The sequence below is a fragment of the Ovis canadensis genome, chromosome 4 (assembly GCF_042477335.2).
Source record: "Ovis canadensis isolate MfBH-ARS-UI-01 breed Bighorn chromosome 4, ARS-UI_OviCan_v2, whole genome shotgun sequence".
Lineage (NCBI taxonomy): Eukaryota > Metazoa > Chordata > Mammalia > Artiodactyla > Bovidae > Ovis > Ovis canadensis.
The window spans coordinates 80,260,127-80,283,915 of NC_091248.1; the positions used below are offsets into that span (position 1 = coordinate 80,260,127).

At 52.4% G+C, this 23,789-nt stretch overlaps 1 protein-coding gene across 6 annotated transcripts; it reads right to left on the reverse strand.

The window, feature by feature from the left end:
* Nucleotides 1-6,131: 6,131 nt before the first annotated feature.
* GHRHR (growth hormone releasing hormone receptor) lies at nucleotides 6,132-23,195 on the reverse strand. Of its 6 annotated transcripts, none has more exons than XM_069586715.1 (15): nucleotides 23,015-23,193; nucleotides 18,957-19,059; nucleotides 18,722-18,829; nucleotides 17,871-17,968; nucleotides 16,637-16,734; nucleotides 15,804-15,936; nucleotides 14,239-14,392; nucleotides 13,913-13,973; nucleotides 13,253-13,322; nucleotides 12,841-12,930; nucleotides 12,330-12,421; nucleotides 11,741-11,870; nucleotides 10,992-11,033; nucleotides 8,870-8,943; nucleotides 6,132-8,124 (listed from the first exon to the last, which is right to left on the reverse strand). In XM_069586715.1, exons 1-15 carry the CDS (start codon nucleotides 23,069-23,071, stop codon nucleotides 8,121-8,123), a joined length of 1,314 nt encoding a protein of 437 aa, XP_069442816.1. In that variant the 5' UTR covers nucleotides 23,072-23,193; the 3' UTR covers nucleotides 6,132-8,120. The 6 variants fall into 6 exon arrangements, with proteins under 6 accessions (XP_069442816.1, XP_069442818.1, XP_069442817.1 ...); XM_069586717.1 differs by lacking the exon at nucleotides 23,015-23,193 and adding an exon at nucleotides 22,104-22,457; XM_069586718.1 differs by lacking the exons at nucleotides 6,132-8,124; nucleotides 23,015-23,193 and adding exons at nucleotides 22,104-22,380; nucleotides 22,460-22,523 and having other exon boundaries at nucleotides 8,428-8,943.
* Between the last annotated feature and the right edge of the window lie 594 nt (nucleotides 23,196-23,789).

Here is a 23,789-nt window from a genome sequence, read left to right on the forward strand (position 1 = left end):
CATTTGAACCCCCACAGTCCTGCTGGCCTGAATCCTATATGCCTCTATCCTCAGAATGTGAAAGTGAAAGTGCCAGTCACTCAGTGGTGTCCAACTCTTTCAGGCTCCTCTGCCCATGGAATTCTCCAGGCAAGAATACTGGAGTAGGTAGCCATTCTCTTCTCCAGGGAATCTTCCCAACCCGGAGATCAAACCCGGGTCTTCTGCACTGCAGGCAGATTCTTTACTGTCTGAGCCACCAGGGAAGCTCCTGGTGAGCATTCCCCCCAAAACAGGGCTTAGGTCTCCACTGTGAGATCCCCAGGGCACAGGCCTAGCAGGAGAGTGTGGAGGGGATGAAAACTCTAAGGATGAGGCTAGGGTCAAGGCCAAGATATCCGCAGGTTGAGGGTTGAGGATGGGGCTGTGGACAGAGTCAGTTCTGCCTGCGCTGAGCCAGCTAATATGGGGGTTATTTACTCCCATGGCCAGCCCCCACCCCACGGAGCTCTGGCCGCTGGGCTGAGACTGGCCCTGGGCTGCTTGCCTCCTGCCTGACTCCACAAGCACTCGGTGCCCGGAAGGAGCCCTGCCTGGCAGAGATCTGTCCAATGAGAACCCAGAGTTGCTCTGTGCCAGCACCATGCCAGCTGAGCCCTGGGCCATGCTGGTGCCATGGCGATGCCACCGCCACCAGCCTTTCCCAGCCCCGTAACCATGGGAATGTACACGGGGCTGAGGCTGCTTATGCAACATCTCCGAGACTGGGAAACGGACTGCCCATCAACCTCATCCTGCCTGCCAGCCTGCCCTGCTCCCTGGGAAGCCGGCAGACAGGCTCCGTGAACTTGGATTGTGCTGTCCCACCTGTCATTCCCCAGACTCCCTACACACACACACACACACACATACACATACACGGCATCCTGGCTGTGGCAGGGACACCTGGGGTAGAATAATCTAGAGAGAAGACAGTGAGGAAAGAGAGAGAGAGACATACTGAGGCAGGTGTGCAAAGGGAACCAGGATTCTGACAGAGCAGGCAGCTGGCCATCTGGATGCAAGTGCACAGCTCCAGCCACCTCCAGCCAACCCTAGCCCCAGATGTCCAGTATCACAGAGACAAGCCAGCTGCCTAATGGGTTGGTTCTTCACTTCCCACAGCTGGAAGCTGGAGCTCCATAAAGTGGAAGAAAGAGACAGAGAAAAACAAAAGGACAGGAACAGAGGGAGAGAGACATGCACACAGAGACAGGGTGGGGGGAGCCCCAGAAGAGAAACATCCACACCAGGAGATTCACACAGATGAGGGAGACGCTACAGACCACCCCCTTCCCACAAAAGCCCCAGACATCCACGGCTCTCGGCTTCTCGCTGTTCTCCAAGGCCCTGCTCTACCTCCCAAAGCAGTCCTGCTCCTCATGGTTGCAGGGCCCAGCTGCTGGCAGCCCCGGAGGATGATGAGGGCATCACAGGACACTTGGGCAGGACCGGGACACGTGGGCTCTGGAGAGGGGGCAAGCGCCTGGGTCTTCTCCTGCCCGCTGCCCGCCCTGCCCGGTCCACTCCATCTGTGGCTTTGTCCTTCATCTCCCTCCAGCATGCCTTGTCCTCCTCACTGCGTCACCCCTCCCTGCCTGAGCCCCCTTCCGCCATCACCAGCCTTCCCTCCTCCCTGGAGACTCTGGCTCCAAGTCTTCCTTCCCCTCCATCCGAGCCTTTTTCCTGGGTGACTGTGATGCCCAGGCCTACTGGCCAAGCGGCCCCTCCCATCCTGCACCACCCTGTCCTCCTCCTCGACTCACAGCAGCTCTTCCCCTGCCCGGCGAGGAGCCCTTGCCCTGGGTACAAAGGGCAAGGCAGGCAGCAGCTTCGGTCCCCTCTGACCTTGTCATCTGTCCTTCCAGTTCTCAACGTCCCCACCCACACAGCTAACACTTCCATACCCTGGACCTTCCATTCACTGTCACCTCCGGCTCAGATCACAGGGTCGTCAACACAAACCCTCATTTGCAAACATGGCCTAGAAGCCACTAGTGCCTCGATCTTCTGGGCAAAGCCACACCCTCAGTAAGGCTCCCCTGGGCCTTCCCTGGGCCAGATACTCTCCTCAGGGGAAGTGCCCTCACTCCAAACTCACCTGCCCAGCTCACCACACTTCTCGCCAACTAGTTCCCCCACCTCTGCCACTGCTACTTCCCACCTTCTGCCTTCTCCTCAAGATGCCCAGCTCCCCTCCCTTCCCTCGCAGATCACCGTGCTTTCAGAGTGAACGGCCAGCATTCCACAGCCGTCCACCCCTGCCCCTCCCATCGCCTGCATCCACCACATCCCCAGGGCTTCCCGGGGGGCACTAGTGCTAAAGAACCCGCCTGCCCATGCAGGTAGACGCAGGAGACCCGGGTTACATCCCTAGATCAAGGAGATTGCCTGGAGAGGGAAGTGGCAACCCACTCCAGTATTCTTGCCTAGAGAATCCCATGGGCAGAGGACCCTAGTGGGCTATAATCCATAGGGTCACACAGAGTCCGATATGACAGAAGCAACTTGGCACTCACACACCACATCCCCAGGGGCAGGGACCCCCTTCCCCAGACAAGGTACCCTCGTCTGGGTTCGGAGACTACATTTTCAGTGAGCTTGCTCCACGTGCCCTCCCCTTATCCTTCAGTGATTCCCGTATCCAGCTCATTAGCATTTATCCAGATTATCTTCTTATAACAAACCTCCCTACCATGAACCCCACATTCCCCTCCCAAAACCCTTTCAGCTCCCCTACCCCGCCCCAAGCCAGCTTGGTCTACACATCCTGCCTCTGTGCCCTCATGCCTCACTCACTTTTCAGCACCCTCCCATCTGCTTTCCAAGTCTATCCTCTGCCCCAGACGTTCCTGCCCTGAGCTGTGCTCCCAAGTCCACCGACGAGTTTGCAAGCCCGGTCTCAGGTCTCAGGGCTGTGAGGCAGTGCTCAAAGCGTCCCCAGTCCCAGTCCATCTGGATTTTCTCCCAGTCTAGGGCTGTCCCCTCCAGCCTGCTCTGGAGTTTCCTGCTCCCCACGGGGACGTTCAGCAGCTCTGTCTCCACTACTCACTCTCACCCTTTGGGAGTCAAACACCACCACCAATATTTCCACCACTCAGGAACTCCACTCCAGAGCCAGGCCTGTCTTCTCAGCTCCAGCCTGCCCTCTAGCATCCAACTGTCTCCCATGCACCCAACACCAGTCGTGCTCACGCTCCTAAGATGTGATCTTCCCCCTAAAATGTGCTCTTCTCCACCACAACCTGTTTCAGAAGAACCTTCCTGGAAATCTCCCTTCCCTTCACCTCACATATTAACTCATCACCCAGTTAGACATCTTTACTCTGGCCTAATCTTTCCTACCACCATCCCCTGAGTCAAGCCTCCCTTTCCAGCCTCCCTGCTTCCAGCTGAGGTCTCCACCGGAAATTCAGTCTTCCTATCCAAACCAGTCAGAGAAATTATTGCAAAATTGGAAGTCTCATTACATCACACATTTCCAACAGCTCTTGAGATAAAACTTCCTCAGTGTGATTTCGCTGACCCTGCATGAGCTGGGTGCTGCCCAAACTTCCTCATCTCAGGCTTTTCTCATTCCAATAACCACAGTAGCTACTTTCAGTTCCTGCCAAATGACAAGCTCCTTTCCACCTCAGGGCCTTCGCACATGCTATTTCCACTATCTGGGATTTTCACCCAGTTTCTTATCCAGCCAGTTTATACTTGTCGTCTAATCTCAGCTTGCATGGCACTTTCTCCAGAAAGCCTTTTTTATTTAAATATTTTTTAAATGTATTTATTTTTACTTGAAGGATGATTGCTTTACATTATTGTGTTCATTTCCGCCAAACATCAACATAAGTATACATATGTCCAATGGGCAACAGCCATAGGTATCCGATGTCCCCTCTCTCCTGAACCTCCCTCCTACATGCCTCCCCGTCCCACCCCTCCAGGTTGTCACAGAGCAGACAGCCTTTTTTTAAGAAACTCGCCCAGGCTAGACTTGGTCCTCTAGCTGCTGCTTCTTTTGGAGCTCTGTTTCTCCCGAGTACACCATTATCATGCAACTGTTTGAGCTGCATGACCACCTCCCAGTGCTGGACTCTGTCACGTCCGTGGCCAGCTTATTCTGAATGTCAGTCTTATGTCTGAGGAACTTGTGACAGTGTGCAGACTCTCTCTGGGTAGAAGTCAGCAGGGGCTCTCTGGCACCCCCTGCCACTAGCAGGCCAAGGCTGTGCCGTCAGAAGTAGCTCTGTGGGACTTGGGTTTGGAAGAGAACACCAAGAGGAAGCCAGGTGCAATCGAGCTTTTGGTAAGCAGGCCAGTGGAGGAGTTCGGCTTTTCAGGACAGCCGTGTTGGGTATCTGGCATTTTATCCCCAGTGTTACTGGTATGAGCAGCTGTGTCTGCAGCCAAAAGCGGTGGAAGGGGGAATTCGCCACAGTGGTCCCCTGGTGGGGCAAGGGCACTGCCTCTGACTCCTCTCCCTAACATCATTGACTACATCATGTTTCTACTCAACCCAACCCAAGGAGTTCTATCTTCTGACCCATATCCTCCCAAGCCAGACCCTAAGCCCCTTGAGTAGGGTTGTTCTGGAGCTGTTTGCAGCTGTGTTTCTAGGCTCTACAAGTTGTCTGCCACCTAAGCATGTACTGAGCAAATGGGTGGCCCTGCGGAACCCAGCACTCTAACAGGAATGCCCATGAATATTCCTGGGGAGAACAAAGTCTCTGTCTGATGCCCACTATCCTATCCTGCAGACCCTTCCTCCAAACATTGCTACCCAACTTGAGATCAGCCACATTCTTGCTTCCTGCCCAGCAGATGGTGGTGCTTGGTCTTGTGGAATTCTAGAGTCTATACAACCAACCTGAGTCCCCTCCTCCAGGAAGCCTTCTTTGACTGCTCCTGCCCTCACCAACACCCCGTTCTCTGAGTTCCTACAGCTGAGAAAATGTTAGCCCTGCACACCCATTCTTACATCAAGTTTTATCCTTGGGGATAGCTTCAACACTCCCGAGGGCTCCCCTGGGACAGGGAACAAGCCCCTCATTTTTACTGTCACTCTTCCTTCCCACAATGGAGAGGAGCACCGGCTGGACACAACAGGAAGGAAGGAGAGTTTCTTCCTTTCCTTTAGAAAATGCGTTTTAGGACCTGCGGAGAATACGGCTGGAAGGAAAATGCTGCAGTGGATGATGGGAAATCCTACTCTTCCTGCGCAGAACCAGCGGTCCAGGGAACCCCTACGCAATCTGCTGTGAATCCTGTAGGGAGACTCCAGTGAGCACTCCTGTCTCTTCAGCTCTTATTCTTCTCATCAGCTTCTTAACTCCGCAAGACTGAGGTGAGAAGGGCTTAGGGGTATCGCATTGCCCCCTCCTCCAGGACCTCTTGTTCCCCTATGCTGGCCAGACCGGGAGCCCCTTTCTCCATCAGCCCTGCGGGCTTACTACGCCCAGGCCAGCATCTCCATCATCTCCAGCGTTGGGGCCTCATCCAGGAAGTTCTGTCAGCCCATCCAGGGTTCTTTACTGCAATTGTTCTGCCATCTGGTGGCCAATTTAAGCATTGCTCGCCTCAACCTTGCCTGCAATTCAATTTCTCTTTTGCAGAGAACTCAGAAGCCACTTACTGACCGACTTCTTTCCCCATCCTGATGGGGATGCTGAGGTCCCAAGAAGGGAGGGGTTTGCCAATCAAAGGACATACATAAGAACCCTTGATACAGTCCCAGTCCAGGGATTCTTGTAATGGAAGAAGCTAACAAAGTGGTGGGAATTTGAAGCTCCAGTAGAAACTGGAAGGAAGCAAGAAGTAGGCTTCAGGCAATAGATGAAGCCTCTAAGGAAGGACTAGATCATTCACAAAGTGAGCTTCTGCTTCAACCACTGTTTCCAATTGCTAACTAACCTCTACTTAACACCAGTTAAAACTTCAGGAAACCACTGTTTGACCATTAAGCTGATGAAGATACTTTTAATGGCAATAATGAAGCAAAGAGACCATCAGATTCACACCACTTGTGCAAGAATACACTGAGTCAAATTTTCTGGGAGACAGTTTGCCAATAAGATTTTAAAAACTTATCACCTGCATTGTATTGGCTAAAAAATTCTATGTTTATGGGTTTACTCCAATGTTTTTATTTTTTTGAGTTGTACATGAAGAATTACATGCAAAGAAGTTTGTCATCACAACTATTAAGAAATTAGAAGCAAAGTTCACCAATAGAATATTTGTAAAACACTTATTGGTTAAATAAAGAATATTAGATACATGAAATAAAACTGGAAATATTGATGCTTTAAAAAGACTATTAAATAGGCTTTACAAACTATGAAGCAGAATATAGGCCTGCAAGAGTTCTGCAGCAATGATTTGTTTACTTTTTGAATAACAATTTTTTTGAGATAGAGCTCACATGTCAAAAATTTTACCCTTTTAAAGTATATAATTCAGTGGTCTTTGGTATATTCACAGAGTGTGCAACCATTACCACTTTCTAATTTTAGAACATTTAATTCCCCCTAAAAGAAACCAGTACCCATTAGTAATCAGTTTCCATCCTCCCAACCCTAAAAACCTCTAATTTGCTTTCTGTCTCTATAGATTTGCCTATTCTGAGTATTTCATATAAATGAAATCATATAATAAATAATCTCTCATATCTAAGTCATTTCACTTAGCACAATATTTTTAGGGGTCATCCATGTTGAATCATGTATCCATATTTCATTCCTTTTGTTATTCATTGTATGGATATATCACCTTTTATTTATCCACTTAATAATTGATGGACAGCTGGGTTTCCATCTTTTGGTAGTTATGAGTAGGGCTGCTATGAATATTCATGTATAAGTTTTGTACAGGCATGAGTTTTTCATTCTTTTGCCTATATGCAAAGTCACATGGTAACTAAATGTTGGACTTTTCCAGGAACTGCCAGACTTTTTGCCAAAGCAACTGTACCATTTTACATTTCCACCAGCAAAGCATGAGGGTTCCAATTTCTCCACATCCTTATGAATACTTGTTACTTTTTTTTTTTTCATTTTAGCCACTCTGCTGGATACAAAATGCTATCTAATTATGGTTTTGATTTGCATTTTCCCAATGACTGATGACATTGAGCATCTTTTCATGTGCTTGTTGTCCATTTTTATATATCATTTATGTTCATTTTAAATATAAGACATGACAGAAATTTATGAACATATCATGATCTCACAATGTTTCAAGGAAGCAGAGGAGAAAAATGTTTCAGGAAACATACAAAAATATGAGTGGTGATTGTCTTTGGGTAATGAGATTATGACTGATTTTTTAATTTAATGACTTTTTTTGGATATGGACCATTGTTTAAGGTCTTTACTGAATTTGTTATAATACTACTTCTGTTCAATGCTTTGGTTTTTGGCTGTGAGGCATGTGGGATCTTTGCTCCCCAACCAAGACTAGAACCTGCACCCCTGCATTGGAAGGCAAAGTGTTAACCACTGGACCGCCAGGGAAGTGCCCACTGGCTGACTTTTATTTTCTTTTAAAATCCCTTCTATATCTCCCAAATGCCCGGCAATGAGGATGAACTACTTTTCTGATTTGAAACCAAAGGAAGAAAAGCATGTTGCCTTACTTCGGGGGCAGCACTTGGGCAGAGGACTTGGGAGGAAGAAGCAGGCTGGGGACACAGGAGGGCAAGCAACGGAGAAGACATAAGAGAAAAACCTAGAACTGAGGAACCTCCACCCTAGAGGAAAGCAAAGAGAGAGATTCGAGCATTTTCCAGAAGGCCAAACCTAAAAGGCTAACAGGCATAAGAAGAGAAGAGATGCTCGCTCATTAGTTATCAGAGGAATGTAAATTTAAACAACAAGGAGATGTCACCGTACACCCATTTGACTTGCAAACATTGAAAAGCTGGGTAATGCCAAGTGTTGGTGGAGCTGCTGGTGGGAGTGGAGATCTCGCTGGCAGTTCTGGAGTGCAATCTGGAAACACTCTGTCGTGTTAAGAAAAGGCATATCGGCTGAACTGGCACAGCTTTCACTCCCCAGAATGTGTCCAGATGAAAGGCTCCCCGGCCTGGGGACGAGAGGGCACGTGAACAGTCACCTAGAGGCGGGGGAAGATGGGATGGTCACACGTGGCTGGTGACACCATGTGGCACCATAAGGCAGTCAAAACAAGCCACCAGATGGGCACATGGCAACACGGGTGGCTCTCTTGAAAGTACTGTGCTGAGAGGAAAAACATTAGAAGCAGGATGAGGCATATAACCGACAGCATTTATGTAAATTAAAAGTACGGAGACACACAACACTACATGTTTTGCAAGAACACAGAAACAAGTATTCGCATTTAACACAGTGGAATGTTTGCCTGTAGAAGAGGGGAATGGAAGCAGAGACAAAAGAGAACATATATATATTTTTTAATGAATTAAATAAGAGACCGTGCACAGACCGTGATGGGGATGTGACAGGAACGGAGATGGCATAAATGCACACCAGCACCAGGGTCCGAACAAAGCTTACAGGTCCCTCCCCCGCAGAGGCGGACGGGGTCACTCTAACGCAGCTATGCGTTTACAGGTTTATTGGCTCCTCTGGCCTTGGGCTGTGGCCCAGATTCTAGGAGGAGGGACATGAGAAGAACAGGAGCGGACGCACAAGGACCCGGGAAAAAGAGTCAGGAACGAGACAGGAAAGAAGTGCTGGGTGGAAGCATGAGGGCTCCCATGGGACGCTGTGGAGGGTGGTAGACCCAGGTAGCTGCCCAAGTTCAGGTGTGGGCTCCAATCGCAGGCTCTGACCAGCCTAACACACAGATGTCAGCACCTTCACCCTTGAGTCCTCACTTGATATGAGTCCTCCGGGCTGGCAGAAGTTCAGGATCGTGGCCGTGCCATCTCCGTGAGATCTCAGTCCTCACCTCCAAGAACAAGAGGGAGGGTGTTAGGAGGGTCCCACTGCCAGTTCTTTATTCAGCCCCAGTGGGGTTGAGGGTGCCAGGGGAGGCCATGCAGGAGAAACTGAGACAGGGGTTTCCTGCAGCAGGAGAAGCTCTGGTTGGCCACAGCCACAGCTAAGTACTAACTCTAGAGGATACTACTTCCTCCTTCCTGCAAGTATTTCTGACTACTCCCTTTGGCTCCTTCTCTGTCTTTTAGTACTGCTTTTGTCTTGGCCCACTTAAAGACAATTATGGGTGTTTTCTTGAGTTTCTGGCCAAAAGATAAGTACTCTGTCCTCTCCAAGTAGCCCAGGGCCCATGAACCATTACAGGCAAGTATGCAAGTCCTGTGTTTGCTCCCAGATCCCAGATAAGTCTGCAGAAGACTCAGAGAGGCTAGTGGGAACAAAGAATGTCAGAGGAGAGGGAGCCAATAAGAGACAGAAGTGTCAGGTAAGGGGTAGCAATGCTCCACAGCTGGCAGACAGGTCTGTGTGCCCAGGTCTCCAGCAGAACAGCTGCTGCTGCTAAGTCTCTTCAGTCGTGTCAGACTCTGTGCGACCCCATAGACGGCAGCCCATCAGGCTCCACCGTCCCTGGGATTCTCCAGGCAAGAACACTGGAGCGGGCTGCCATTTCCTTCTCCAATGCATGAAAGTGAAAAGTGAAAGTGAAGTCGCTCAGTCGTGTCCGACTCTTAGCCGACCCCATGGACTGCAGCCTACCAGGCTCCTCCGTCCATGGGATTTTCCAGGCAAGAGTACTGAGCCCACCATAAATCCGTGGCCACTAGAGGGAGCCCATGAGTCTGCCCGTGCACACAGCCGAAGGACCTGGTTGTCTCGGGAGCTGAGTTAAATCCTCCCACTACTCCCTGTATAGCAACTCTGTCCGAACGGAAAAATATGAAGTGTCTTCCAGGTTGGATGTTATGATTTACTCCTCTCTGCCATCTCTCCATAATTCTACAAGTGCACTGGCACCATCTATTCGGTCTATAGGGACTTTGCTGGTGTCTCAGACAGTAAAGAATCTGCCTGCATGGAGAGAGTAACATGGAAACTTACAACACCGTAGGTAAAATAGGTAGCCAGTGGGAATTTGCTGTATGACTCAGGGAACTCAAGCAGGGGCTCTGTGACAATCTAGAAGGGTGGCATGGGGAGGGAGGTTCAGGAGGGAGGCCTGATGGGTGTACCTATGGCTGATTCTTGCTGATGTCTGACGGAAAAAAAAAACAAAATTCTGTAAAGCAATTATCCTTAAATTAAAAAATAATAATAATAAAGTGGCCAAAAAAAAAGAATCTGCCTGCAATTCAGGAGACTTGGGTTTGATCCTTGTGTCAGGAAGATCCCCTGGAAAAGGGAATGGCAACACATTCCAGTATTCTTGCCTAGAAAATCCCATGGACAGGGGAGCCACAGGGGAGAGAGTCAGACATGACTGAGCGACTGGCGCAGGACAGGGACATTCTGGCTGTTCATGTGTGTGTTTGCCTGTTTGGTCTGCTCTTTTTGCGTATCTCTCCTCCAGGTGGTCTCTCTCAGCACCCCTGCCTCTGCTCTCCATCATCTTCTCTGTCTTTCGCCTGAATCTATTTTCCTAGGCTTTGTGTGTCTACCTTAGACTTTGTTGTTTCCTCTGTGTCTTCTCTCTGTCTTTCTAGGATCTGACTTACTCCTTCCCCCAACTCTCTCTAATGTTCAATTTTAGGAATACAGAATGGAGGGACCCCTTTTAGCCCCTCAGCCCCTACATCCCTCTTCTAAGCCCTGAGAAGCCTTTTCTGCCTCATGATGAATGGATAGTAAGCTTCGCCAAGACCAGAGGAAGGATGGATAAAAGATGTTCACAGGAAGTATTCAGGTTAAGCTTGATGCAGAAACTCAGGACAGATTCCCACAAGGATTGCAGGACTCAAGTTATGGCCTGAGGTGGGATTTACAGGGGCTGGACAGGAGGGAGGAGGCTTAGGAGTGGTGGGAGGAAAGGCTTAAAGAATAAGGACAGTCTGAGTCACATACCTCTTGGTTGAGGAAGCAGTACAGGATAGCAACAATGAAGCCCTGTGGGGTCAAACAGAAAAGACCCCATCACCCTGGCCTGGCCTCAGATGTCTGTAGTCTTCTACTACCTTTTCCCCCACCCCTCAACAGGCTGTGACCTGGGCCAGGTCTCTGGAAAAATGCAAAGTAGACATATTCATCACATTACTATCTGCCAGGCATATTGCCATATGTAATTGCCGTAGCAAGCATTCAAAAGCTTTATCATTGGCCTGATGGCCGGTTTCTCTGATTTTATTTATTTCTGCATCCCCCAGTATTGAGCAAAGAGCCTGGCACATAATAGGTGCTCAGTAAATGCTGAATTTGTGAGATGATTACATGGCATCACCAACTTAATGGTCATGAGTTTGAGCAAGCTCCAGGAGTTGGTGATGGACAGGGAGGCCTGGCGTGCTACAGTCCATGGGGTCACAAAGAGTTGGACACGACTAAGCAACTAAACAACAACAAAATGTTGAATAGAGTGAATGGATGGATATACAGAAGGATGGGTAGACAGATTCAGGGATAGGTGAATGAATAGATAGGTGGATATAAAATAACAAACAGAGGGACTGTTGGATAGATGAATACGTACCTGGAAGGAAGAATAACCAGTCTAATCACCCTCATCTTCCATGAAATCAACCAACCCTGTGGACAGCAGCACTCCCCTCCCACCCAAAGACTCAGAGGGAAGGAGAGAGTACTGTGGGGACTTTCACCTGGAAAGAGCCCAGTCCCAGTTCTAGGGGGAGGCGGATGTCCAGCCCAGCACTGTCAGGCAGGAAGTTGAAAATGACATAGTGGATTCCAAACAGCGGAATGAGGAGAAGCGTTGACTTAGAGAGACGCCTGCAGAAGAAGACAAGGCCTGGATTCTGCTGTTCTCTCTCTCAAATGCTCTGGTCTCAATTTAACCCAGTCAAGTCTATGTATCTTTCAAAGTCTAATTCAAGGACACCTCTTCCAGAAAGTCCTCCCAGATTGTACTCCAACCCCACGATCCATTTAGAAAGGATCTCCTTCCACAAGCTCCCGTAGAAATTGATCTCCTCACTCATCGCCCACAATGTGGGTTGCTAACTGGCTGTTCGGGACCCCCATTCTTCCTATATTGTGTTCCACTGGAGGGCAAGGACCAGATTTATTCTCTCTCTGGGAACCTGGGGAGAGCACGGAACCAAGATGATGGACACCTAATCGCGAATAAAAAAGAACCATTTGACTCCTGCACCAGTTATGTCCCCAGAATTTCCTGAAACACATACACACACACCCACATGCACACACACATACACACACATATGTTACCAGTACTGAGGCTGGGTGTGGAGGCTGCCCTGAGTTGGCTCCAGTTTCCTCAGCAGGATACGGATAATATTGAGAAAAAGCCCAAAGTTCACCTGGAAATGGAGGTGCAGGAAGATGGAAGGCAAGTGGCAGGAGTGACCCAAATGGCTTGGGGTAGGACCTCTTTGGGGACTAGAAACCTCAGGTCTTTGAGGGCCAGGATGTGCGAGTCATTGCTCGCGACCTTGTCACCTGGAGACTGGGAGGTCCGACATGGTGCTCAGGGGATCCTGGGCTCAGGCCCTCCTCCAGTCCCAGGCCAAAAGTGGGAGGTCATACCTTTCATCCTGCTTCCAGCACCTCTCAGGCTCTTCTAAAAAGCATGTGGCCTTCACTTGCACAATTACAAAATCGACAAAGATGTGTGCCTTGAGTGTGGGCAAGGTAGGGGTTTCAGCTGCTGCTCCTTCTACACCCCCAGCCAGGCCTCACTGCAATGGTAGGCGATCCGCAACCAGGCCACCAGACTCACAAAATTCTGAGTTAGAAGAAGCCTGAGCTCTGATTTTTCCAATGGGCTATTCATGGGCTTCCCTTGTGGCTCAGCTGGTAAAGGATCCACCTGCAATGCGGGAGACCTGGATTCGATCCCTGGGTTGGGAAGATCCCCTGGAGAAGGGAAAGGCTACCTACTCCAGTATTCTGGCCTGGGGAATTCCATGGACTGTATAGTCAATGGGGTCACAAAGAGTCGGACACGACTGAGCGACTTTCACCATTGAGGTCCAGAGAAGGCCTCACAGAGCACATGTGGTTGAGTCAGGCTCGAACCCAAGATGTCCAGACTCCCAGCCTGGAGTCATGTTTCCTGCTGCGCATGGCTGCTCGGTAGGCCCAGGGAGATTGGCTGAATAATGCAGAGGACACTGGCCTCAGGCACTGACCCCAACAGAGAGGACGATGGGTCCTTTGATGATCCACCAGTAGGGGGAGCTGTCGTCCAGGTCCCAGCACCTGAAGAGAGAGCAGGCCTGGACTGATGGCGGCGTGGCGGGGGGGCGCAGATGCTGGGAAGCCCTTTTCTGGGGTACCCCTGCTCCTCTCTCCTCTCTTCCCTCTACCTACAGCTCTAGGCTCCTCCCTCTAGAATTCTATCCTTATAGCTTCACCTTACCCCCAGCCAGACTTATCTCCTAGGGACATTTAAGCCCTTTCCAAGGGGACACCCTAATTCAAGAGGGGCTCACCCTCTCCCTTCACCAAGGTGGGTGAGTTTCTCAAAAATCAGTCGTGTTTGCTGCTTTCTTGTGGCCCCAACACTTCCCCTGTTCTGGAAGGTTCCTACTTACAGCCCCTATCCCCTGAGATCCCTAAACCTGAGACCCTGTGCCCCCTTGCTGCCCAGGCTCAAGCCTCTTCTGTGTTATCCATGGACTGTGCCTCCCACTCCTCCCCACCCCCCACCCAGCCCTGGGAATTCCTGAAGTCAGAACCAGGGACCCCCTCCTCATCCCAGCCTGGAGGACAGCCTCATCACCCAAGCATCCAATCCACACCCCATCAGGACCCAGTACAGGTGTGATGAAGGAACAGCCCAAACTCACGCAACATCTTCAAAGGCCAACTTGCAACCCACCCACATGCTGGTGAAGAGCAGAGGAAGCCCTGTGGGGGTACAGAAAAGACATGAGTAAGGGTCTGCATCCTGTGCCCACCTCCCACCACCACCACCAGTCACACAGGGCACTGTGAAGGCAGGACCCTGTGAGAGCCCCGGGGCAGGGGACCTGGTCCTGATCTCAACACTCGCTGCATGACTACAGCCGTCCTTCCCCTTTCTGGGCCTTGGGGTCATCATGAGTGAGCTCCCTGGTCATCCCCAATCCTCCATCCCCCCACCATGGTGCCCAAACCAGCCCTCTGTGCTCACCCCAGGCAGCGAGAACCAGCCACCAGAAGACCCTCCTTGTGCTGGGCAATGTGGAGGCTAAGAGGCAGGTCAGGTACACAGCTTCTGCCAGCAGCCAGCTGAAGTTGGTCATGGTAGCGAAATGAGAGGCGGTCACAGAAGCCTTGCACAGGACCTGTGGGCCGGGGCCTGGGTGCCTCAGAGCCAGGACGCCCACCGGAGCCCCCTCAAGCTCCCTACCCCCAGTCTCTTCCACTTCGGGCTACCGCCGCAGGGATGTGGCAGTATAACATGGTGGTGAAGAGTGCAGATTTGGGATCCAGAGAGCCTGACTTCAAGTTTATCATCTGGGTAACCCACCCACACCTTAACTTTTCACATATAAAATGAAAAACTTCCAACCCCTAACTCATGGTCTCATCATAAGGATTAACTGGAAACCCTGTATACAAATTGCTACTATTTTCACTGACACTAGCTCGCCATCCCTCCGGAGCGCAAGTCTGCCCCTAGAGCTGAGGCTAGGGAACGCCATTTACTCTTGCAGAGCTCCACCCTGCACAGGTACGCGCATGCGCGCATGCGTCACTCATTCACTGGGTGATTCTGCTCATCGGTTGGGTGGCAGAGCGCTTGACTCTGAGCTCAGAGGCGAGGGCTCTGAGCGCTTGGCCCCATTCCCACCACTCAGCAGCCGGGGTGGCCTCCCAACTATCCCTCCTCTACAAATGGAACTAAAACGAAAATATACACAGGAAAGGAAATGCGACAACGCATGTGAAGCACTTAGCATAACGCCTGGTACCTAAGCACCAAGTGTATATGCTGTTATTGTTCCTTACATTAAGGAATGAAGGCCGTCTGTTGGTTTGTTCATTCATGTATCTATTCATTTCCGGTACAGTGTCAGGAAACCTAGTAAGAGCTGCCCACACTCAGCCCAGCTTCTTTTAGTTTTGGTCTCCCCTCATTTGTCCACCTCCCCACCCCCATGATGGCTTCCCTGTTTCCTGGAGCAGCCCCAGCTTCTCCTGTCTGTGAGAGCTGCTTCACCCTGGTCCTCCCCGCTCCCTCCCCATCACTGCTGCCCGTTCCCTGGCTCCCCAGAGCTCCAAAGCCACCTCCTCTCTAAAGCCCTCTCCTGTTCTCTCCCAGCTTTCGGCTCCCTCTACCCGGTGGTCCTGTAATCTGGTACAATCTGTCCCCTTAGGCATCCTGGGTGTTTCTTGAAGAAAGGACCTGGCTTTGTCCAGCCCCTGACACCCACACCCAGCACAGACCGAGCCCAGAGGAAGTGTGAGATGGAAAGCATGAGCAGAGTGAAATGTGCTCTGGGTTGGGCTCTGGGATGGGGAATGAAACCAGAATACAGAATATGGAGCAGAGAGTGGAGCAAGGGAATGACGGGGCTGGGCTCAAGAGGGTTTAGGACTTGACCCCAAGGAGGGGCGGGAAGGGGGAGGGGTGCTTTCCCGCTCTGTCCTTGGCAAAGCCAGAGCCCCGGGGTCAGCCCACTGGACTGCACAGTCTGACATCTCTAATCCAACCTCCCTGCCCACACCAGCACCCCCACCCACGACTGTTACAGTGGAGAAGCTGCAGTGGTCCATGTTCTCCCGGTGAAAGAGGGTGGCGTCCTTCAGGAACACAGCTGCCGCCTTGAGGATAAAGGTGGTGAACAGCTGGGTGTGGATGTAGTTCCTGGGGCAGTGGAGCCTCCTGGAGGGAGTGGGAGGGGTGAGGAAAACAGGAGGCAAGGAGGGAGAGCAGGCTTGGGGAGGCTGAGCATGAGGGAGGTGAATCACATGGGCTTGGATTGGCTTTTATCAGATTGGATCCATTGCACTGAATGTGAGGCTTCAGCTTTAACCTTGTAGGACAGCCAGGCTCAGTGCAGGTGAGGGGACGGAAAACATCAGTTCCCTGCCTTCAGGGAGCTCATTATGTGGAGGACAGAGGCAGAAAAGACAGGGGACCCCCACCCTCCACCCCCGGATAATCAAAGAAACGAGGCTCATTCCCAGGAGACAACAGCTCAGGCCAGGCTGGAGAAGGCTTTAGGAGGGCAACAACCAAAGGCTGGAATTAGTCAAGAAGGGCTTCACAGCTTCACAGAAGAGACAAAGAGGATTCTTTAAGGCATATGAGAACTGAGCTTTGAATATGAACAGATTTGAGGGGTAAAGGAGGCAGGCATTCCAAGGAAACTGAATAAGTTCCCCAGAGCAAAGATGTGGAGGTGGGAGCAATCCTAGGGTATAGAGGGATGGGTTCACTCATGGGGAAAGCGAAAGGAGAAGTTAAAATGGCCACAGTAGCCCTGGGAACGTCTCTAACATCCAGGTGGAAGATCAAGTTTGGTGCTGTGGATGACGGGGAGGCAGGGAAGGTTCTGGAGCAGGGAATGAGGATGGCGAACCTGAGAGCGACCAGGATGATGATGGCCACTAGGAGGGCTGCAGCCGAGACGCTGTGGCCCATGGTGTAGACGATCCTTACCGCGGAGAAGTAGGATTTCTGGGGAGGGTGGAGGCAGAGGGAATCTCAGCAACAGGGCCTCTGAGGAAAGGGAGGCTTGACCATCAAGCAGGTGACGCTTTCAATTCTACCCCCAAACTCAGTGTGCGGGCAGGGGTGTCTGTGGGGACCAAGGCAAGCTCCCTTTGGAGTTTGTTTACAGCCTGTAGGCTAGTGAGCGAACAGGACAGGGGAGGGAAGCGGGGGTTGTGGGGGAGGATGAGGATCAAGATGCTTAACTCTAGCTGCTGCTGGGAGATAGGGGGAAAGAAGCTTCCACAGAAACTGTGCGTCCCTGGGGAGTGACAAAGCTCAGGAGGAAATTGGGCTTGTTTATTGACATCCAGCTTGCTCATCAGCTTGGGAACACGACATCCTCAAATAAAGGGGACAGCAGGGACAGCTTCAAGGCTGAGCTCTTTCCACAAACAAGTATTTGAATCAATCAACTCAGCCTGGACCCCGGAGATGGAGACAGAAGGTGTAGCCTTGCGGGGAGGGGATTGATCGGGGACCCAGCTCCCCTGAGGGATGCAGTCAATCACCCTTGACTGCCTCTCCCTGACTCAGTCTTTTTATCTGAAAGACTGTCAGACTCATGCTCTGCCTTCAGGGCTGGAGGGAGAGAGCTATGGGGTTATGGGAATGGAAGCGACCTGCCAAGGCACTGCTCAGTTTGGAAGCATGGAGTGTGCTGCTGGGGTAGGAGTCACTTCCTTCACTGGGTTTTCCTCGCTCTCCCACAGCCATGCACACCACTGCACAGACTGAGGACCAGAGAGGGCAGGCAGCTTTTGCAGTGGTCCTTGCCCAGAACAACTCAGAGCCTTTGTTTCCCGGAACCACCCCCAGCTCCCAGTCCTGGAGCCTGGGCACAGAGGGTGTCAAGGAGACACCGGCCAGGTAACACTGCCCACCGTGCCTTCTGCCTCCCTCTTCCTCCCAGCAGCGTAGCCCACCTGTCACTCTGGAGCAAGTGAACACTTGCTCTCTTCTACTTCTCACTCCCTCTCTTCCAGCCATCTTCCAGAAGTGTGCTGTCATTCATATTCCGACCTGCCAACTTCAATGGAAGTGGCAGCCTCTGCCATTGTGCAGTCTACCAGCCACACAAACATCCATGACGAGCCTCTCACCTCCTCAGTCAGCAGCTCCAGGGGCACAGGGCAGGCCTCGGGATAAGGCGGGAAGGGCTCCGACCAGCCTGCAATGGTGCAGTCCCTCTTCACAGCCCCTAGGAGGCAAGGGAGCCGGGGAAGCTGAGATGTGATCAGGACGACTCCCCCCTCTTCCCAGGAAGGTGGGGGAGCCGGGAGTGACCCTGGTCAAGTCTGCACAGACAGCTCATCTCTGCAGCAGAGAGAGGGGAGCCTTTTCTCCAGAGGCCTGGTGGCCTGCCTGCTTGGGACACCTTCTGGGACCTTCCTTTCTGGCCTCAGACTCACCTTCTGTTAATTGAGAGCTTCTGTTTCCTTGGAGCAGAGTAGCGAACTAGGTCCCCAGCATCCTAAGGAAAGGAGGCCCTCTCTGCCACCGGAGGAACCATCCACCCCCGACACCCAGGCCAGGGAGGTGAGGCAGAGCATGGCTGCCCTTCCACTCTCCCCCACAAAGCAACTGGTAGCATCTTACGGGGAGATTGATTCTGCCTCTCCACCCCCATGGCCAGTCCTTCTCACACCTCCTGCTCACACCCAGAGAACAAGTATTCAGTGCCTGACCCCAAGCACAGCACTCCCAGGCCCAACCGCACCCTGTGCAGCTAGCGCTCTTGTTCTCCCCAGGTCACAGGAGGTCAGGAAGCTGAGTCTCAGGGAGGGTAACTGACTCATCCAAGTTCACAGAGAAAGACAAGAAAGGGTAAGGAGGTGCTCAATCCAGGTCTGCCTGACTCCAAAGCCAGGACGTGGCCACCACATTCTGCCACCGCCTGAGGAAACCACCTCACCTCAGCTCTTCCCCCGTCTCCACCGCCAGCACCCCTCACCTGGCTCCAAGCTGAAGTGAGAGAAGAAAGCCGGGCAGGGGAGGCTCACCCACTCTCCGGAGCCTGCCATTGGCCAGCACAGCAGCCCGTCCCAGATCCTGGGGCAGCCTAGACAGCGAGGTGGGAGCAGGAGGGACTCAGCCCAGGGCCAGGCTTGTCCACCATCCTGAGCGGTGAGACTGGAGGAGATGGAGAAACCCATGACAAGCCACCTCCTCCCTCCCCAGCCCCGTACCCAAGGTGGAGTTGGGCATCCCTTCAGCAGCTTGTAGACATGCTTGCTCGTCCTCTCTCAGCTGAGTGATGACATCACACTCTGGGTGCACGTGGCCCAGGACCTGCACAGCAGAGGATGAATGTCATGAGCCAAGCCAGCTGTGTGCTCCTTCCAGGCTTGCTGGTCAAATGACCTGAGGACAGAGGTAAAGCCTGATTCATTTCCTTGGCTGGGCTCTTAGTTAGGTACAAGGACCAGGTTCATCAAAGAAACGCAATGGCCATTTGGATGAAGGTCAGGCAAGCAGGGAGGGAGGGAGGATAGACGGAGATTTGGACAAAGGCTTCCCCTTTTCAACTCATTGAAGTCAATTCTGAGACACATTAAGTAATAAGTCTTCAGAGGATGGTACGGGGGTGGTCAGCTCAACAATGCAGCCGTTCAGTGGCTTTTTTTTCTTTCCATGAGTGAGGTGAAGGAGCAAATGAATAAGTCTTCATGGATGAATGAATGGATGGGTAACTGTGTGGCTGGCTGGTAGGATGAGTGGCTCTACATACAAAATATAGATAGATGGACTTCTCAGGTGGCGCTAGTGATAAAGAACCTGGCTGCCAGGGCAGGAGATGTTAGAGAGACGGGTGAGATCACTGGGTCAGGAAGATGCCCTGGAGGAGGGCATGGCAATCCGCTTTGATATCCTTGCCTGGAGAATCCCATGGACAGAGGAGCCTGGTGGGGTACAGCCCAAGGGGTCGCAAAGAATCTGACTGAAGCGACTTAGCACACATAGATAGATGGATGACTGGATGCATGGTGGATGGGTGGATGGATAAGGGCATGGGATGCACATAGAGATGGATGGGTAATGGATGATAGATGGAGGGATAACTGCTTTGATGTGTAGCCCAACAATCAGGAAGAATTAGGTTTTAGGAATTTCCCAGAGCCTGGTGCCCTGGGAAACGATCTGTGGATCATTCACAGGGAATGATCTCTGTGATCAGCTAGGAAACAATCTGCTTTTCTGGAAACCCTCTAGCAGTATTTCTGAAAGTGTGCCTCTAACCCAGCCAGAGATCAACTGCAGTGGAGCCAAGAATACGCAGAGATCTATGGCTGGATCTGGAGAAGGCAATGGCACCCCACTCCGGTACTCTTGCCTGGAAAATCCCATGACGGAGGAGCCTGGAAGGCTGCAGTCCATGGGGTCGCTGAGGGTCGGACACGACTGAGCGACTTCACTTTCACTTTTCACTTTTAGGCACTCCAGTGCATAAAACCCACTCCAGTGTTCTTGCCTGGAGAATCCCAGGGACGGGGGAGCCTGGTGGGCTGCTGTCTATGGGGTCACACAGAGTCGGACACGACTGAAGCGACTTAGCAGCAGCAGCATGGCTGGATCTAGGACTTCCCATTTTAACAAGTTCCCCAGGGAGCTTGAGTCAAAGGCAGGAATTCTTAACACCTCTCCCTCCCACTTCCCCAGACTGGAGAAAAGCTGACCATCCAACAGGGCACAGCCCCACACAGACACATGTGAAGGAACTCAGCTTTACAAGACACGCTCCTTACACTGTGAACATGGATCCACAGCCCACGTTTGAATCCAACATGCGCATCAAATTCAATCAGTGTAGATTTCTGTGCCCAAGGATTTACCAGGGAAGAGTGTGGTGAGGAAGGGAGTTAACACTTGGTCCTAATACATCTAATACAAACTGAGCAAGGGCTGGGCAAGCACTGTGAGGGCATGGCCCCTCTCACAAGGACTGAGGAGGTGGCATTTGAGCCGAACATATGAAGAGAAAGGAACATATTTTTAGAACGTGCCCAGACAAGAGAGTGGGCAGATGTACCTGAGCTGCGTGAGGGGAGAGCCCTGCCTGTGGCCATCCTCACATCCACATGCACACACACAAGCCCCCAGTGTCTGGCACAGAGTCCATGTCAGCAGGTGGTTCATTAACTCCTAGCGTCCTTTGGCAGGAACCCAGGCGCAGCAAAAGCATAGTGGGTATGAGACAGTGGCTGGGGTCAGAGACTTCAAACACTAGAATGGGAGCACTCAACAGTAGGTGACCACGTGGAAGGGACCCAAAGGCCAGTGGGCTAGGAGAGGACCTGGAGACCCTGACCAGTAAGGAGGGTCACCCCCAGCAGACCCACCCCTGCAGGGGAGGACACCCCAGTCCTGGCTGGCTGACCCCACTCCCCCAAAGCCAGCTTGGGCTCAGCTCTGCCATCTCCTGCCTGGGCCCTGGGACCTCACGATGCAGATTCCACCTGCAGCTCGGGCTCTGGATCTCCAATCTGGGAACACCTCTTGGCTTCTTCCCAGGACTCAGTGAGCCTAGGGCCACCTCAGAGGAGAGCCCCAGTCTTACCTCCCCAACATGTCCACACAGCAGTCTGATTGTCCACAAGGGGGTAGATGGGGAGGGCGGGGCCTGATATGAGACCATGGGCTCCATCCACCCCCCTCCCCCTCCACATCTACAATCCCATCCTTCCCTGAGACGCCTTCTCAGGGCCTGACTATGGGACCACCAAGGCCCCTGGTGGGAAGCCTCCCGTCAAAAGGAGAAACAGACAGCCACCTCACTTCCCAAGGGAAGAAAAATTCAGGGAAGCTCAACTCATGACCCAGATGTGTGGTCACAGGTGGAAACTGCTAGGGGTGAGAAGACGTGGATCATTCCAAGACTTATCCCAATACTCCGGTTGGATCCCCAGCTCACTGTGGGACCAGGGATCATCTGGCCCACGTCCAGGACCCCACTCCTCCTGAGGGGAGACTGTCATCCTGCATACCTTGGCCTGGCTGACCATGGCTACAGCTGACCTGGGCTCTGTGCAGGACAGAGGCCACACCGGGAGACTGGGGTTTAGTGCTAACCCTGACCCTGGCACCAGTGACTGAGTGACCCCCACAGGATCTCAGTCCTCCTTCTAGAGTAAAGCATTTCCTGTGGGGTGCACACAGATGAGAGGGAGGAAGCCCCACTCTGTGCAGCGCGGGGAGGGAAATAGAAGTCACCCATGATGCACCGCAGGCCCAGCCTCTGGCAAGTCAGACCCTTCTCCAGGCACAATAGCCCTGGGGGGCAGACGTTATTTTCTTCCTTTACAAAAGAGACAAGTGAGGCTCAGGAAGGGACTTACCTAGGTCACGTGGCGAATTCACAGCACCGGTATCCAAGCTCAAAGGCCGTGCACGGACAGCAGGTATAGCCCCGGCCACACATACACACTCACACATACATACACTCACACACATGCACACACATTGTCAAACACACACACACTCACATACAAGCCAATGGAGGAAGAGGGCAGCCTCAGTCCTGTGAGCTCACAGGAGACTCTGGGAGCCACAGCTTCCAATCTGGGACTGTGTCTCCCATCCTGGTCCCCAAGTCACTGTCACTTGCATTAAACTCTAGGAAAGTACACAAAACATTCAGAGAGGGCCCCTCCTGGCAGCCTGCTCCCTAGCCTTCTAGGCCTCGGGACTGTACCTGATTATGGAAAGCTACTCAGGGCCCAGGGTGTGCCCTGCGAGGGAAAGGCTCCCAGATGTTGGAAGGGGGAGCAACTTCTCACTTACTACCCAGACACACTCAATCCCTGGCCACACCCTCTTCAAAGGAAGCAACTCAATCAAGTGGCTCCAGGGATCGTGAGGACTGGGAGGGCTCTGCAAGCTTGTCAGAGAAGGAGGTGTGGAGAAAACTCAGGGTGTGAAAGGGAGGCAGAGGTACTGTTTTAGGACAGAGTCTTGCGGCCCCGAGGGTGCAGACAGGCCCTGGGGGATGCAATGGGCAGTTGAACTCAGTTCAACTCCAGGAAGGACGTTTTGCTGTCAGAGGTCCCCAGGGATGAGCAGGCTGCCTGGGAAGGGAGGGGAAGGAGACGTGGGGGCCGCAGGTGTCAGGAGTTCTCCAAGCCAGGCCACCAGACTGCTTAGTAGAGAGACTCCTGCGCTGGGGAAGGGCAGTGGGCCCCAGGATGGCCCAGCGGTTCCCAGACCTCAAGCTCAGTGGGGGGCAGGGGGGTCTGAGCTGGCTACTCACGACTGGCAAGGGGCCCAGCAAGCAGAGGACGCAGGCGCCCCACACCCTGCTGCCCATGGTGGGAGCTCGGCAACGGCTGCCTGGGTCAGCCTCGGTGGCCCTGCGCTCCTTCCACTGTCCCCTGTTGTCACTGCTGCCAGCACGGCCTCTGCCTCTCCTTCCCAGCTGGCTGTCTGCATAGACAGGAGCCAGTGAAGGGAACAGAACACACTGAATATTCACCAGGATTACAGAACACCGTGCCCAGCTCCGCCACAGGCTCAAGGTAGAACTCTGCATTCCCGGGGGGAGGGGTTGACTTTGTAAGTCAGCCCATGTCTGTCATAACATTACCAAGGTCACAGACAAATGGCAGCCACAGGACACCTCTTGCCCCAGTAGGTCAATATTCTTTATAATTTTCTTCTCTGAGCCCAGCCCTCTGAGGCTCCACCGTGGAAAGATTCCCCCCAAATGAAGGAGACTCCGCAAAGAAGAAGGCCTGAGTCCACACTCAGGGAGCCCAGTTTGGTTGTGATCTCAGCCTCATCCACAGGCCTGAAGGATGGGTTCGGAGCCCTGGGGACCCAGCAGAAGTGGGTAGGGTGTCAGTAGAGTCTGGAAAATAGGAATCTTAGAAAAGGAAGTGCAATCATGAAGTCCCCATGCACCCCCATGGGCTGGTCCTGAAGACAGTAGTTTCAGCAAAACCTTATCTCTGTTCCCAGCAAGGATACCAGTCTGGATGGCGAGGTGAAGTCTGAAGAGACCCAGGCTCTGGACTTTACATGGGGGC

Excerpts from the sequence above, each read along its gene's own strand:
- GHRHR (XM_069586715.1), bottom strand. The coding sequence starts at position 23,071 with ATGGGCAGCAGGGTGTGGGGCGCCTGCGTCCTCTGCTTGCTGGGCCCC. Across the intron at positions 19,060-23,014 it reads TGCTGGGCCCCTTGCCAGTC|GTCCTGGGCCACGTGCACCC; the intron begins GTGAGTAGCCAG and ends TCTGCTGTGCAG. Across the intron at positions 12,931-13,252 it reads CCATCGTCCTCTCTGTTGGG|GTGGATCCTTTACCAGCTGA; the intron begins GTCAGTGCCTGA and ends CCCGCATTGCAG.